This window comes from Mobula hypostoma, chromosome 6 (genome assembly GCF_963921235.1).
Source record: "Mobula hypostoma chromosome 6, sMobHyp1.1, whole genome shotgun sequence".
In the NCBI taxonomy this organism is placed as follows: domain Eukaryota; kingdom Metazoa; phylum Chordata; class Chondrichthyes; order Myliobatiformes; family Myliobatidae; genus Mobula; species Mobula hypostoma.
In genome coordinates, this window is record NC_086102.1 from 180,164,096 (window position 1) to 180,181,382 (window position 17,287).

The 17,287-nt window shown below is 42.6% G+C and overlaps 1 protein-coding gene across 6 annotated transcripts in view; it reads right to left on the reverse strand.

Moving 5' to 3' along the window:
• cobll1b (cordon-bleu WH2 repeat protein-like 1b) overlaps positions 1 to 17,287 on the reverse strand; it is a 197,316-nt gene that overhangs the window by 56,195 nt on the left and 123,834 nt on the right. For all 6 annotated transcript variants that reach the window (XM_063052342.1, XM_063052341.1, XM_063052344.1 and 3 more), the window contains one exon: positions 11,521 to 11,709. In XM_063052342.1, the coding sequence (XP_062908412.1) occupies positions 11,521 to 11,709 (189 nt within the window). The remainder of the gene's footprint in view (positions 1 to 11,520; positions 11,710 to 17,287) is intronic.

Genomic DNA, 17,287 nt, shown 5'->3' on the forward strand with positions numbered 1-17,287 from the left:
GGGATTTGCTCTCTAGAAACTAAGGTCAGTTGTTTTAAACTGTTTATTTCCTGCATCGTGAATCCTTTGGACAGAACCAACAGGAAAGTCGCGTCTATGAAGAAATCCTTCTCCAGAGAAGTCTCTCCCAATTGAACCTATAAATCTGTTGGACTTCCGAATTTACCATTTTAAGAACTGTATTTGACTTTACCGCTTTAAGAACTGTTTTCGCATTTAACGCTTTAAGAACCAGTACCAAGTGACAATTTGTTGAACAGCTGCATAGCGGTTAACATCCGGTTAAGGTTTCCGTTTGTTTTTTTTATTGTTTATCCGTGTTTAATAAATGTTTGGTTGTTTTTATATAACCTGTCTCGATTGATATTCATTGTTGTCGGTTACGTAACAACAGTCATTCATTCTTTGGGGCACTTCTCTGTTTTTGTGGATGGTTACGAAGAAAAAGCATTTGAGGATGTATATTGTATAACATTTCTCTGACATTAAATGTACCTTTGAAAACTTTGATATGTTTTACTTCCAAACTTGAACTAATTGCGGCTGGGGCTCAAAATTCTTCTTAATGTTCTATTTAGAACATGTCAAAATTGTTCCATATTGCAGGGTCAGGTACCTTTAACGCATAAGCTTATCAATTCAGAACACAGAATTAGTAATTTCAAACCATTTCTCTTGGCTCTCAGCAAAGTACTCATATGGGGTTTGGAAGTTAGAAACTGATTTTATTGCACTTCTGCTGGCTGGGTTTAGATTACGGCACTGAAGTATATTAACTATAATCTTTGTACTGATAAATCCCATACTACACACAAAACAAATAATAGTGTAAGCTACCTTTTTGCTCTGTACAACCTCTCCTTGTCAGAGAAGTATTTTGCAAAGTTAAATTTGTATGTTTCTCTACATAATATATTCACAGTAAATTGTTGAACAACACACAAATAAAATTAATTAATCACTCACACACACACACACACACACACACACACACAAAATGCTGGAGAAATTTATGATGATTATGAAGACACGCAGTCCTCTTTTATTGTCATTTAGTAATGCTTGCATTAAGAAATGATACATTATTTCCTCCGGTGTGATATCACAAAACACAGGACAGACCAAGACTGAAAAAATTGACAAAACCACATAATTATAACATATAGTTACAAACAGTGTAACAATACCATAACTTAATGAAGAAGTCCGTGAGCACAGTAAAGTTCAAAGTTTCTCAAATGTCCCACATCTCACGCAGACGGGAGAAGGAAGAAAAACTCTCCCTGCCATGCCGACAACAATCCGACTCTGAGTCATCCGAAAACTTCGAGCTCTGATCAGCTCTCCAACACCGAGTACTGAGCGTCATCTTTGTCCGACGATTCGACCTCCGTCTCGGTCACCAAAAGCAGGCAAGGCCGGGGATTTTGAGGCCTACTCCCCCGAAAGATTCACAACCACACAGTAACGACAGCAGCGAACGGGCATTTCAGAAATTTCTCCAGATGTTCCTCTATGCTTTCACGTCCATTCTCCATCAAATCAGATTTGTCCACGGCCCCTATTTAACAGATACAATATCATTTTTCACTGGAGGGCTGCGCACACGCAGGCGCGTTGCCATCTTCTCCTCCCACAGGTTAGCAGCATTTATGGAAATGAATAAACAGTAGATGATTCGGGCTGAGACTCTTCATGGTCAGAAACGTGACTGTTTATTCATTTCCATGGATACTGTCTGACTTGCTGAGATCCTCCAGCATTTTGTGTGTGTTGCTCTGGATTTCCAGTCTCTGTGGAATCTCTTGGGTTAATGAGATTAATTAGGTAGCTCTTATAAGACAGAGGAATGGTGTGATAAGTTAAATGGCCTCTCCTGTGACAGCCATTCTATACAATTTATAATCAGAAGACACTATAATTCCTATCCTATTCACTTACTAACATTTACGCTGACTTAATATTTCAAGAATCTACAAAGAGAGGATTTAAAGTGAATAGCAAGTTTTATCCATGAGCAGAAAGCAGTACCTCACGTGAATGGAATTCTCGTCACCTGAACATGCAGTAGTTAGAACACTGACCATACAAGAGTACCACACAGGAACAGGTGGTACCAAACCAGCTAAAAAGCAAATTAAAAAAAACACCCAAACACTAATCCCCCTACCTACACTATGTCCATATCCCTCCATCCACCTTAGATCCATATGCTTCTCCAAATGTAAATTAAAAACCTCTAATGTACAGTTTTTGCCTCTTAACACCATACCAGGCAGAGCACTCCAGGCATCCATCACTCCCCAAGTAAAAAAACTTACCCTCACTTCCCCTTTGAACCGACCCCTTCTCACCTTCAATCCATGCCCTCTGGTATTAGACATTTCAAATTTGGGAAACAGATACTCTTTGTCCACTCAATCTATGCCTCTCATAATGTTATAAACCTCTATCAGATCTCCCCTCAGCTCCTACGCTCCAGAGGAAACAACCTAAGTTTATCCAGCCTCTCGTGATAGCACATGCTCTCTAACCTAGGCAGCATCCTGGTGAACCTCTTCTGCACCCTCTCCAAAGCCTCAATGTCCTTCCTGTGGTGGGGTGACCAGAACTGTACACAATATTCCAGATGTGGTCTAACCAGACTTCTATAAGGTTGCAAAATAACCCCCTGACTTTTGAACTCAGTGCCTCAACGAATGAAACTAGTTCAAAAATAATAACTCTAAATTCAGATCCACTGTAATCCATTTAGCTTGTCAGGCAAAATTATTCCTTGATGCCCTTAAGACACTACAAAGAGCAGTGTTGAATTATACTACTTTTATATTCTGTGGATTATATGGGGGATAACTTCTTCATTGAAATGTCCCCACAGCCTATTGACTCACTTTCAAAGACTTTTCATCTCCTGTTCTCAATATTTATTGCTTATTTATTATGATTATTTCTTTTTCCACTTGGACGTTTGTTGTCTTTGGCACCCCAGCTGAATGGCCAAGTTGAGGTGGTCTTTCATTGATTCTGTTATGGTTATTATTCCATTATGGATTTATTGAGTATGCCTGCAAAAAATTGAATCTCAGGGCTGTATAAGGTGACATAAATGTATTTTGATAATAAATTTACTTTGAATGAACCTTATATTGTGTAGTCTGGTGATTACGACTTTTGTGAAAATGAGAGTGAGGGTTTGCTGGATTTTTCCTTCAGGATGGTTCGTATTAAAGGACTGTTCCCACAGCAGTAACGTGAACAGGTCAGTTTTGATCTGTTACCGGAATTGCTGGCTGGTAACCTGCTTGATAAATTATCTCTATACTGGGACGTGTCTGCATCCAACAATCATTCCTTCTCAACTGCTGTTGGCTCGTTGTCATCAGAATTTTTTCATGACTTACTTCATATATGGATTTAACAGCAGATTTACTCAATAGAATTATGGATAAGAACATGTGAAAATAAGCTAATCGTCCTTTTGTACCTGCCCAGTGAGATCAGTTACAATCTCTCTACTTCTCTTCACTGACCCCACAGTCTTGGTTCCCTTAAGACAGGGGTCCCCAACCATTTTTGCACCGCAGACCGGTTTAATATTGACAATATTCTTGCGGACCGGCCGACCCGGGGGCGGGGAGGGGGGGTGTTCAAGTAGGGTTAAAATCACCTCAGCATGAGGTCTTTTTACAGTTAGGGTTGCCAACTTTCTCACTCCCAAATAAGGGACAAAAGTAGCAGTCAAATCCTGACGAAGGGTTCCGCCCCGAAACGTCGACTGTAGCTCTTCCTATAGATGCTGCCTGGCCTGCTGCGTTCACCAGCATTTTTTGTGTGTGTTGACAGGATACTTGTGTTTACCCTGAGAAAGACTGCAATGACCATGAAGTCTTGTGCAGGCACCTGTGTGCACATGCATGACATGTGCATGCGCATACGTGCTGATTTTTATTTCTACATATCGGTTTTGGCTTAATCTTCCCAACTACATTGTACATACATTATTTCTACTTTATATAGGCTGTGTATTTATCATATCATTCCTGCTTTTACTATATGTTAGAGTTATTTTCGGTGTTATGTGTTATTTGGTATGATTTGGTAGGTTTTTTTTGGGTCTGGGAACCCTCAAAAATTTTTCCCATATAAATTAATGGTAATTGCTTCTTCGCTTTACGCCATTTCCGCATGAAAGGTTTCATAGGAACGCTCTACCTTAGCAGGGGAAATACGGGACAAGGGCAGTCCCATATGGAACAAATCAATTTACCCCAATATATGGGATGTCCCGACAAATATGGGACAGTTGGCAACCCTATGTTCAAGTTCAACAGTGTGTGACAGGGAACGAGGAAAGGTGCAGCTGACTCATATCGTTTCCTCGCGGCCCGGTAGCACATGCTTTGCAGCCCGCTGGTTGGGGGCCGCTGCCTTAAGATACAAGAAGTTACTAATCTCAGTAATGCACGTACTCAGTGACTGAGCTGACATGATGCTCTTGGATAGAGCAGCGGTCCCCAACCACCGGGCCGCAAAGCATGTGCTACCGGGCTGCGAGGAAACAATATGATTTGGCGATATGAGTCAGCTGCACCTTTCCTCATTCCCTGTCACGCCCACTGTTGAACTTGACGCTCACGAGGTCATTACCCACGCGTCATCCATGTCAGTGCGGGAAGAAGATCAGCTCCTCGAGCTTGCAAATGACCACGGGCTGAAAAGTATGTTTGACATAACATCTCTCCCAGCATTCTGGATCAAAGTCACGGCTGAATATCCTGAGATAGCCACAAAAGTACTGAAAACGTTGCTTCCATTTCCAACATATCTCTGCAATGAATGCAACGAAAACTAAATTGCGGAATAGACTGGACATAAGGAACCCCCTTCGAGTATCGCTGTCTCCCATCACCCCTCGATGGGACCGTCTTGTTGCAGGGAAACAAGCCCAGGGCTCCCACTGATTCAGCGATACTGGAGTGTTGCAATGATTTTATATGTTCATTCGGGGAAAATATGTGCTGCGTGTTTAATATCCAAACGTTACTTAAAATGTTATGATGCTATTGACTTATAAGTGACTTATATAATCATATAACAATTACAGCACGGAAACAGGCCATCTCGGCCCTTCTAGTCCGTGCCGAACGCTACTCTCACCTAGTCCCACCGACCTGCACTCAGCCCATAACCCTCCATTCCTTTCCTGTCCATATACCTATCCAATTTTTCTTTAAATGATATCGAACCTGACTCTACCACTTCTACTGGAACTCCTTTCAACACTTACTTCAAGCTCCCCGTCCTCCCCTGATAATTGACTTAGCACTATATTCATGCGAGGAAAATATGCGCTGTGTGTTTAATATTAAATTCGTTAGATAAACCCTTTTAGAAAGGAAATTGAGTGTATTAGCCACTTGTCACCTATATTCCGGTCATGATAAACACCCCCACTGCGCCCCCCCCCAAACGGAATCGCCAAAAACGATTTGTAGAAAAAATCGGCAGGTATTACGCATGCGCACTGGTGCCCGCGCAAGGCTTTGTGGTCAAGGTCGTCTTTCTCGGGGTAAACACAACGTATTTAACTGCTACTCCTGTCCGTTGGCAACTCTAACACCCCCCCCCCCCCCGCCGGGTCGGCCGGTCCGCAAGAATATTGTCAATAATAAACAGGTCCACAGTGCAAAAAAGTTTGGGGACCCCTGGGATAAAGGATTCCAAAGACCAACTACCAATGGGTGAAGGTTTCTATTGTTACCTGACTTTTATGAATGGCCATTCCCTTGTTTAGCCCGTGACCCCTAAGAAGACACCTCAATAATTGAAAACTTCCTAATTAGAGTATTGTGCAAAAGTCTTAGGCACTCTACATTTTTAATATGCTTTTAGATGGTCTGGCCTCCACAGAGACTTGATCTTAACAGCATCGGGCTGCCTGGGATTACCTGGAGAGACAGACACAAGTGTGACAGCCAAAGTCTGCAGAAGAACTCGGGCAAGTTCTCCAAGATGCTTGGAACAACCTACCATCTGATTTTCTTACAAAACTGCATGGCAGCGTACCTAAGAGAATTAATGCAGTTACAAAGGTAAAGGGAGGTCACACCAAATACTGATTTAATTTAGTGTTTTACAGTTTACTGCTCCTTAGTAATTTATTTTGACATTTAGAAACCCTTCAATTCATTACTTTTGAAAGGATTTTTTCTTTACAGAATTTTTTTACATGTGCCTGAGACTATCGTACAGTACTGTACATCATTAAAAAAAATTGTACTTTGAGAGATCCACTTCTCATAATCTCCTTTAGGAACAGTTAACTTAACATCACTTCGTACAACAAATTCACCAATCTAAGTAATGGTGCAAATAATCTTCACCAAGCTCCCCCGCTGCTGCAGATACATTCCTTCTTGAGTGGGGAGGAAAGACATTTTGACAGTGCTCCAGTTAACTGGACTCTGACAATAGACGCCAGTTCAGCAGCTCAGGAACAGCTTCTTCCCCTGTGCCATCCAATTTCTGAATGGGCAGTGAACCCACAAACAGTACCTTGTTTTTTTTATATTATTTCTGTTTTTGCACTATTTTTAATTTAACTATTTAATATACATATATACTTATTGGAATAGATTTATTTTTTATATTATCATTGTACTGCTGCTGCTCAGGTAACAAATTTCATGACATATTCTGATGATATTAAATCTGATTCTGATTCAGTTTACTCAGGGTGCAAAAAAGTAGAGCATCAGAATATTTCTTTTAAATGCTCGGAGGATCCTGGGCACACAAATCATTCAGAGTTAGCTTGTAAGAGTTTAGAATGGCAAATGGTATTGGCGTGAATCCTCTCCAGTTTCAGCACATCCTTTCTAAGGTAAGGGGCCCAAAGCTGCTCACAATTCCGCAGGTGAGGCCTCACCAGTGCTTTGTAAAGTCTCAACATTATATTTTGCTTTTACATTCTACTATTCTTGAAATAAATGCTAACATTGTATTTGCCTTTGTCACTACAGCCTCAACCTGCAAATTAACCTTCAGGGAATCCTGCACAAGAAATCCCAAGTCCCTTTGCACCTCAGCTTTTTGTATTTTCTCTCCATTTAGAAAATAGTCAACCCTTTCATTTCTTCTACCAAAGTGCATGACCAAACAGCTCCTGACACTACATTCCATGTGCCATTTCTTTGCTCATTCACCTGATCTGTCTATGTCTGTCTGTAGCCTCTCTACTTCCTCAAAGCTACCTGCTCCCCCTTCGACCTTCAATCATCTGCAAGACTTTTCAAAGGCATAAATTCCATTATCCAAATCGTTGACATATAATGTAAAAAGAATCAGCCTCAACACGGACCTCTATGGAACACCACTAGTCACTGGCAACCAGCCAGAAGATGTTTCCTTTATTCTCACTCTTTCCCTCCTGCCAATCAGCACTGCTTTAGCCATGCTAGAATCTTTCCTGTAATACTGTGGGCTTCAGGTTCAGCTGAATGTTGGTTATTGTTTCGAATTCGTGATGTGACGCGCATAACCCCTAACAAAGGGAGACAGCATACTTGTTAAATGAATCATGAAGCAGTCATTAGGAGAATCTATCCCATTGATTATAGGACTCTGGGGGCAGCGCCCTCGTTGTGTAACTAAGGGAGCCTGTAAAGTCTTGGTTGTACCAGCGCCTGAGATAGAAGTGCCCGGATCTCTTCAGTAAAGTGGAGGTCATCCTGACCATCATATCCCTGGGATCTCACTGTAGAACTCTGTAGGTGGGATCGTCCAGAATCTGTTGGACTTCCCTGTGGTATTCCTTGGAAGACATCAGGACCATTGCACAGGTTTCTCCCGCCATCCGAAGGTAGAGCGTTCCTATGAAACGGTTCGTAAGCCGAAATGTCGTAAGGTGAAGAAGCAATTACCATTTATTTATATGGGAAAATTTTGTGAGCATTCGCAGACCCAAAAATAACCTACCAAATCATGCCAAATAACACATAAAACCTAAAATAACAGTAACATATAGTAAAAGCAGGAATGATATGACAAATACACAGCCTATATAAAGTAGAAATACTTTTCCACAATCATTGCCTGAACTGTTCTCCGTAGCGAAAATCTCACGCAAACGCCATCCGCAAAAACACGGCGCAAGTGCTCTCCAGTAACCTTTAAGCTATGAAGCTGCCAAATCATACCAAATAACACTTAAAAATACGCAGCCGATATAAAGTAGAAATAATGTATGTACAGTGTAGTATCACTTACAGGAATCGAGAAGACAGCGCCGAGCACACTGATGATGGTGTGCCAGACTGAGTCGTCGGAGTTTGGGTGGTGCAGTGGCCCCCACCCTCCGGGCAGCGACCGGATACTGATCCGCGAAGCATGCAAGGGTACAGTGGTATCCGGGAGGCACACAGCACATCTTTAAGAAAAAAGCCAAAATAAACAAGCTAATTAATTAGATGCCGCCCGGCGCGTAAATGTCGGCCCAGATCAGAGACGATCATTGCCTCTGATCTGGGCTGACAATTACGTGCCGGGCAGTACCTAATTAATTAGCATGTTTATTTAGGCTTTTTTCTTAAAGATGTGCTGTGTGTCTCCCGGCTACCGCTGCATTCTCCATGAATCGGTATCTGTCCGCGGCCTGGGTGTTGGGGTGGTGGGACACTGGGGTGTCATCTCGTTGTCTGTTTCCATTAGGGCAGGCAGCTCATCTTCTCCTATGGCTGCATGCCTCGATGTCGAAGGTCGAGGTTCATCGTCTGCTGTGGCTGATGTGGAAGGCTTGCTTGACTGCTGAGCCTCACGCAATATTCTATCATACAGTTCTTTGTAAGCACTCAAACCATCTTGCAAATATCCCCTAAACCGACGTACCCTTTCAAAATTAAAGTCGTACTTTATCATTACTCATTCGGTTTCAATTGTTATCCTTTCCTCTTCCAATTGCATCAGCTCTTCATCTTTCAGTTCTTGGTCATGGGATGCCAAAACCTCTTCAACATCATCTTCGTCAGCTTCCATAAGCCAAACTCACTTAGTCCTTACTTCGTTCACCACAATCAAAACGCTTAATTATGTCTAGTTTTACGCTAAGTATAACACCCTTACAAGCTCTTTCAGGCTTTTCCGATACCATAGAACTCATCTTGCAAATGGCTGCTCACAGGCACGTGTTTATGCAAATGCCGGCGAGAATGCCATTCCGTATCGGGGGAGAGCGGCTGCTCGGGGCGCGCGCTGCCTTCTATCACACGCTGCTTTTTTCGTAACAGTGAAAACACCTTCTGTCAGCGAAAACAGGGCACTAATGTAGGTCTTTTGTAAGTGAGGTTTCGTAAAGCGAACGTTCGAAAAGTGGGGGACACCTGCATTTCCTTTGTCCGCTGGTAAAATCATGACGGCTGGGTTTTGTCACAGTGCCTGGCGGGCCAGTCGCTCTTTTGCATTGTTCCGTTTCAGCAAAGCAGCTCTTTTTTTAGGGCCATGCAGACCTCTATCCTCCTCAGTATCCAGTGGTAGCTTTCAGATCGTTTGCTCTTCTCCGCCAATATAGTCCTGATCAGATATAGGTCTGGGAACTAGAGCGAAGTTTAGCCCCTTGGCAAGGACTGATTGAGTCACCTTGTCGATGCTTTGCCCAGTTTGACTGATGACAGTCCTTTCTCGGTCCAGTGGTGGGATGGCTGCACTTTGTTTGGATAGTCTGAATTGCCTCGCAGTGTTCCTTCGTGAAACTAGTTCACCTTGGGCAGTGGTGGACCTGTCAACGTACTCCCAATCACTACGAGACTAGAGGCTTGACCATTCCAGGTGAAGAGACAGTTGTCTGCTCACGTTGATGTTCAGAGCGGATCTAATACAATGGACACACTCCCTAATCAACGCTTGGCTAGCTCATCGTAGAATGTGTTTAGCCGTCAGAGAAACCACCACAAAACGCAACCTCACAAACTTAGGGATGATGTCCTTGTCCCGGCATCTCAGAAGAAGGCTAAAGAACAAAGAAGACTCACATTCTCTTTACGCAATGACGCAATGATTCAAAGCGACAAATATTGTGGTGACCTGGCTTCCCGTAGAGGTAAGTGAAAAGGATCAAGTGCTTTCCTGGCGTATATGACAAATAAACTCCTCTCGGGCTTCCGACCGGGTACAGGTATTGATTCTAACTGACATTTTGACGAAAAACTGGGCCATCTTCATCAGGGATGATGCCTGGGTATATCTAGTCCGGTGGTATTTATACCCCCGTAGTCTGTCCCTCCTCATTGGTTAGTCCTCATCCAATCAGGTTTCTGCTCTCCCACCTTGTTAACAATCGAATTCCAGTTCTTACTTAGAGCGAGACCTTTGTCTTTTGTCAAAACTCAGAAGCCTGAGAAGAGTTTAATCACCAAATTTGCCGAGAAAGCACTAGATCCTTTTTCACTGAGTAGGTGGTGTAAATTGTCCTGTGATTAGGTTCGGGTTAATCAGCGTTGTGGAGTTGCTGGAGTGGTGGGGCTCGAAGGCCCCAAAGGGCCTACTCCGCACTGTACCACTAAATAAATTTTTTTAAATATCCTTCTGGTTAACTTTTCAAAAAGATCCACCCACAATGTCAAAAGTTAATCAATTTTCTACAGTTCTTTATATTTTACTCTTAAGTGAAAAGACCTTTTAAATTCCTTTGGAGTATACACTAGCCAATTCGTATTCAGTAAGAACCAATACCCTTCATAGGCTGATTTCAAACTGATCACTGATCAATGTTAAGGAGTTAGAAACCATCCTATAAATACTATGAAACAGGTTACATTCACACCAATCAGCTTCTGGAGAATACTGTATACTAGCAAGGTTGCAAAAATGTAATGTAACCATTGCAGAAAATGTGAATTATGAACATGCTCTCAACTTACAGGAGCTAATACTAAAGATTAACTTACACGAAGTTACTCATCACATCATTAAGATCCGCAGTGATATATTCATATACGCTACGAATGCCAAGAAGGGATACAAGGTTGGCGTGGTTACTTGAAAACAATCCAAAACCGCTGAGAGACTGAGTGCAGAACTCAACACTGTGTGACGCACTAAGTAATTGAGTTCCAAGTCAAAAAAAGTACCTTTGATCCTTTATTGTGAAGCCAGTAAAGACAATTGACAAAGACAATCAAAAATAGTGATAAAAGCTAATGAAACTACTGTTGTGATAGTTGAATTAGTGAAATTAGCGGTCAACAAAAAATATCCATCCCCTACTCAGTCTCTCTTTAACTCAACTAACGGCACAAAGGGTGAATACATGACTACTTATTTACTTGTACCTTGCCCCAACCCATGTGACAAATTACCATAACCCATAATAAAAACATGCAACGCAAAATACAACAGACAGAAAATAGACACACGGCTCCGACACAGGTTGTTTCATTAATTGCCAGAATAGAAGCACAATCTAGAGAGCTGTAAAAAGCAGCACAATTGATGAGACATGGCAAAGGTACAAAGAAAGATAACTACCTTCCAGCTACACTGGTGGATCGCTCTTCCCCGCCTGGCAGAATGACAGTCAAATCCACATGTGAATTCACAACATTGCCTTTCTGTTCCATGGTTAAACTTCCACACTCTTGGCTTTTAGCTACTGAAGAGCTCTCAACATGCTTGGAAAACGTTGGAGGTGCAGGCGCTTTTGGTTTGGATTTTTTGCTGTTGATAAAAGAGAGATCTATTAATTAATTCGCTTTGAGCAAATAAATTCTTTAAAAGCAAATATTAAAAATAACTATAAATTGTTCAATTAACTCTTGGTCAAGGATTGTGTTCAGGGTTCAGCTGAGTGTAACAAACCCATTGGTGGTAATTGACGTGGTGTTCAGAGTGCTATTTGTGCATGAGGATCACAATGTTTGTGGGACTTTTATGCTGCACTTTGGCTCAAAGTTCGTAGGCAAAGAGAGTAAGAGTTTGAGGGAAAGTAAAACAAACAATTTGATATTTTGATTGCTCCTCCTCGATTCCTGCCAGAAGCGTACAGGGCATGGCCATGTTACAAACTCCCCTTGAACGGGCACCCATATATAATGGCGCCACGGCAGTAAAGCGTTCAGCCTGACGCTTTTACAGCTCAGGGTGTTCGGAGTTCAATTCCAGCATCCTCTGCAGACAGGTTTGTACGTTCCTTCCCGTGGGTGCGTGGGTTTCACTCCCCCAGATGCTCCAGTTTCTTCCCACAGTCCAAAGACATACCGGTTAGTAGGTTGATTGGTCATTCTAAATTGTCCCATGATTAGGTGAGAGGTAGAGGTAGGTTTCTGTGTGACACAACACAAAGGGCCTGCTTCACACTATATCTCCAAACAAATAATATAATTACATTGAAGAGTCCTTTGTACATACTCGTTGTTACCAATGGCTGAACTAGTTTCTTCACTCTCTGCATTTTTAATAATTATCCTTTCCATAAGACCATAAGACAAAGGAGCAGAAGTCGGCCATTTGGCCCATCGAGTCTGCTCCGCCATTTTATCATAAGCTGATCCATTCTCCCATTTAGTCCCACTCCCCCACCTTCTCACCATAACCTTTGATGCCCTGGCTACACAGGTACCTATCAATCTCTGCCTTAAATACACCCAATGACTTGGCCTCCACTGCTGCCCGTGGCAACAAATTCCATAAATTCACCTGCCTCTGACTAAAAAAATTTCTTCGCATTTCTGTTCTGAATGGGTGCCCTTCAATCCTTAAGTCATGCCCTCTCATACTAGACTCCCCCATCATGGGAAACAAGTTTGCCACATCCACTCTGTCCACTCCTATCAGTATTATGCGCATTTAATATCATTCATTACATGTGAAGGTATGGTTATCATGTTGAATGATCTGTTTGGATTTTCTGACTTACAAAGTTGATTAATGGACATTTTAAAAAATGCAACTCAGTCATTACCCTGGAAAAACCTGTATGCGGATAGTGGTCCCACCCAAAGTGCTATGCAGAAATACTGAACCACGTTAGGGTTCCACCATAAATTTTAGGCTTGGGCCAACAAATGCCAGCTCAAACAGTCCCTCACAGATAAGTCTCTTCCCAACCCACAGCCCACCCACGTTTTGGATGCTTGGGTCAGAACAAAGGTGAAAGAGGAGGGATGCATGGGAGAGTGTGGAGCAAATGACACAAGGAAATTTGGTCATGGTAGTGCCAGGACAGCAACTGGAGGTACTACTGTACATATATAGCAAGATCGGCAAACTTCAAGTGGGGTGATTGGTGTGCAGGACAAGCAGCCTGTGATGTTTCAGTCAGAACTCCTCACCCATCCCTTCATCCAATTTCAGGTTGGTGGGAAAGGTTCCTGGATCTGCACTGGGCTGAAAGTTGCAGAAACACAGATGTTCAAGACCAACTGCAGTTCCACCTCACTGAAGAATGATGTGAAGGAAGAAGAGCATCCTATCCTCAATAGGACGCACAAAACAACACCCTTATTAACGTGTACAAAACCTAACAAATTATTTTCAAGGACTCTGCATCTCACAGTCTCAATAATTATTGTTTATTTATTATTATTTCTTTCTTTTTGTATTTGTACAATTTGTCTTTTACACACTGGTTGAATGCCCAATCTGGTGCAGTCTTTCATTGATTCCATTTTGAGTTTATTGATAATGCCCGCAACAAAATTAATCGCAGGTTTGTATATGGAAACATATAGGTACTTTGATAAGAAGTTTACTTACAACTTTTGCTTTAAGAGTAAAATGAGTTTTTATATAGTTTAACCTGATTTTACTAGCTGAAGAACAAGTGGCGCTATTGCTAACTTCTCCGATCAACCACTATTAATAAAAACACTCTTCAAAATACAGACTCTTCCTTTCAGCTGCCCGCCATCATGAAAGTACTCCTGCTCTGGAATGGCCAAGTAACCATGCAACAGATAATCTCTGATTGGGACACAACACCTGGTTTCACAATCCAAAGCTCACAATGGTTTATTTCCTGGAAGCTCACCACGGTCAAATGCACTTCCCAAATTGTTACCTTGCTTAATGGGTCATTATGTCAACTCCATATTTCTTTACAGACATTCCTGATACTGACATTTTCCAACCTAGTATTTTGCAGCATTATGACACAAGACGTTTCACTTGTGTTGAAATGGATGCTGAAATAGATGGTTATCTAACCATTATTGTCTGCCATATAATCAAGATACAATTGATCTCTGTATGCCCTTTATCACTCTGAAGTTACATTCTTGCTTAATATTATTCACTCTCGTTTGTTTCCTATGGCAGGGAAGTCAAGAACCAGAGAGAACAGCTTCAGAATAGAGGGATGTCCATTTTGAATGGAGATCAGGAGGAATTTCTTTAACCAGAGAGTGGTGAATCTGTGGAATTCATTGCCACAGGTGAATGTGGAGGCCAGGTCATTGGGTGTATTTGAAACAGGTTGATAGGTTCTTTATTGGTCAGAGCACGAAGGGATATGGGGAAAAGACAGGAGATTTGTTTGAGAGGGAAATCGATCAGCCATGATAAAATGGCAGTGCAGACTCGATGAGCCAAATGGCCTAATTCTGCTCCTATGTCTTATGATCTCCCATTGCAAAGTCACATTGCTGTTCTCCACCACCCTGCTTTGTCACAGCCAAAAGCTTTGAGCCACATGAATTTCCTTGGTTTTCATGAGTATGAAATGCTTGTGAGATTCACCCAAGCCACCTGCCTTTCCACCACTCAGGATGTTCCAGAATTTAACTGTTCATCTCTTTCAGTCAATACACAAAATGCTCAGAAAGTCAAGCAGCATCAATGGAGGGGAATAAACCGTCGCTGTTTCAGGCCGAGACCTTTCATCATGACTTGGTGCAAAACATCAGCTGTTTACTTCCCTCCATTGGTGCATCCTGTCCTGCTGAGTTCCGCCAGGGATTCTGTGTGTTACTGAAGATTTCCAGCATCTGCAGTCACTTGTGTCTCCCTCTTTTTGTCAGCCCATATTTCATTCCTCCTCAGATAGACTGCAGTCAAACCGCATGGTGTCAGTGTATCACTTTCATATTCTCTTACAGCTCAGGAGTTCATTCAACCCACGGAGTCTAAGCTGGGTCTACGAGCAAATCCATGAAGTCTATTCCTCCAACACACACAAAATGCTGGGGGAGCTCACCGGGCCAGGCAGCATCTTTGAGGAAGAGTACAGTTGACTTTTCAGCCCAAAATGTTGACTGTCCTCTTTTCCAAAGATGCTACCTGGCTGCTGACTTACTCCAGCATTTTGTGTGTGTTGCTTGGATTTCCAGCATTTTCTGTGTGTTGCTTATCTCCAGCCTCTGCAGATTTTTGCAGATGTGATCGAAGACTATTCCTCCAAATACTTCCCTGCAACTATTGTTTCACATGTGTGTATCAGCTCCACCCTGACTCTCCTCCCACCCCTGATACAAGGGATAAATTACAATAGCCAACTAACCTACGATTTTGACCAGGGCAGACTGGCTGTGGCCTGCAGTCAACGAAGGACACAGCACTGTTGAACATTCCGAGACTGTTTCAAGGACTCTGCAGTTTGATGGCTAATATTCTGTGTGTCATTTGCTCATTTTTTGCCATTTAGGCTGTTAGTTCTTTTTTTTTTGCGGGTTGGGTGTTCTTCTGTGAACAGGTTCCATGGTGTTTGTTTCCTGCCTGTCTGGGCAGAAGACAAATCTCAGGGTTGTATACTGCATAAATACTTTGATAATAAATGTACTGTGTACCTTTTGACATGAGTTGGAAGCAGCACATTGACGAACGTTGAGCTCTATAACAACTTACCGACGCTCACCACTAAAATCGAGGCGAGAGAACTACAACTAGCGGGGCACTGTCTATGCCACCCCGAGCTACCTGCCAGCCTAGTCATCATATGGGAGCCCAAGCACGGGAGGATGAACCCTGGGCGCCTCCCAAGACTATGGTCAACACGCTCCTAGAAGACAGCGGCGCAGCTAATGTAGATGAACTGAACACACTGATGAGGGAGAGGGAGAAGTGGAGAGTCTGTCATCATGCCCGACACCGGCCCGCTAGGCCTGAGTCGACGTAGTAGTAGTAGAAGTATCTTTTGAATTGATCTGTGTTTTCAGTTTCCTTTAACTCTCTGCCTTTACTGAGGGGTTCCATTTTAGAATTTTCAGTGTCAAATCTTACCCTTCTATGAGCAATGTATCTGTTTGCAACACAACATCTTATCCCCAGGTGCTGTTTTTTTTACAGCTTACCAACCTTGTTTAGTAACCCAAACAGAGATTGGAGCTGATTATTAAAGTAGACTTTATGAGAGGTTGTAAAATAAGAAGTGAGAGACAGGCAGACATGACTTAATCAGGCCAGTGGACAGACACTCACCAGGAACCTGGTCTTCAAAAAGAGAACTGAGTAGCTCTCACTTATGGGCCCATTCACTGCAGATGCTCATTGGCTGGGATTTTTCGTAAAGCACAGGAGTGATGAGAGGAGTCCATGCTCTCACTCCACCTTAGTAAGTCGGGATATGGACAGGATTCCAGGTATGAAATGGTTATCATATCAAGCGCGATTGAAGGCTCTGGGCCTGTATTTACTGGAGCTTAAAAGAATAAGTTGGGGGGATCTATCGAATGTTGAAAGGCACAGATACAGTGGATGTGAAGAGGATGTTTCCTTCAGTGGGGAGTCTAGGACCAGAGGGCACAACCTCAAAATAGACAGATGTCCATTTAGAACGGAGATGGGAATTTGAGAGGAATTTCTTTAGCCAAAGAGTGGAGAATCTGTGGAATTCGCTGCCAAAGTCAGCTGTGGAGGCCAGGTCACTTAGGGCAGTGGTTGATAGGTTCTTGGTTAGTCAGGGCTTGAAAGGTTATGGGGAGAAGGCAGGAGAATGGGGTTGAGAGGGAAATGGACCGGCCATGATGAAAAGACGGAGTCCGAATGGCCTAATTCTACTCCAATGTCTTACGGTCAAGAAGGGAGGGGATGACGAACAAGCCCAAGTATTCAATTTCACATTCCTAGTCAAAGTTCTGGCAGTGCACAATTAGGAGAGAAGTGCAGGTGGTGTCACTTCAGCCGCCAATATTTCCAGCTGGGCACAGAGAAGGGGTAATACTGTTAATAACACAATAGACATCAAAGTCACATGTAAATTCTACTTGAAAGAATGCAAATTGGTGTGCAAGACAAAGAACTTGTTTTATTGGAGTCCAGCTATATCGCCTGCATTCATCATTAGTATGAATTCCCATCCAAC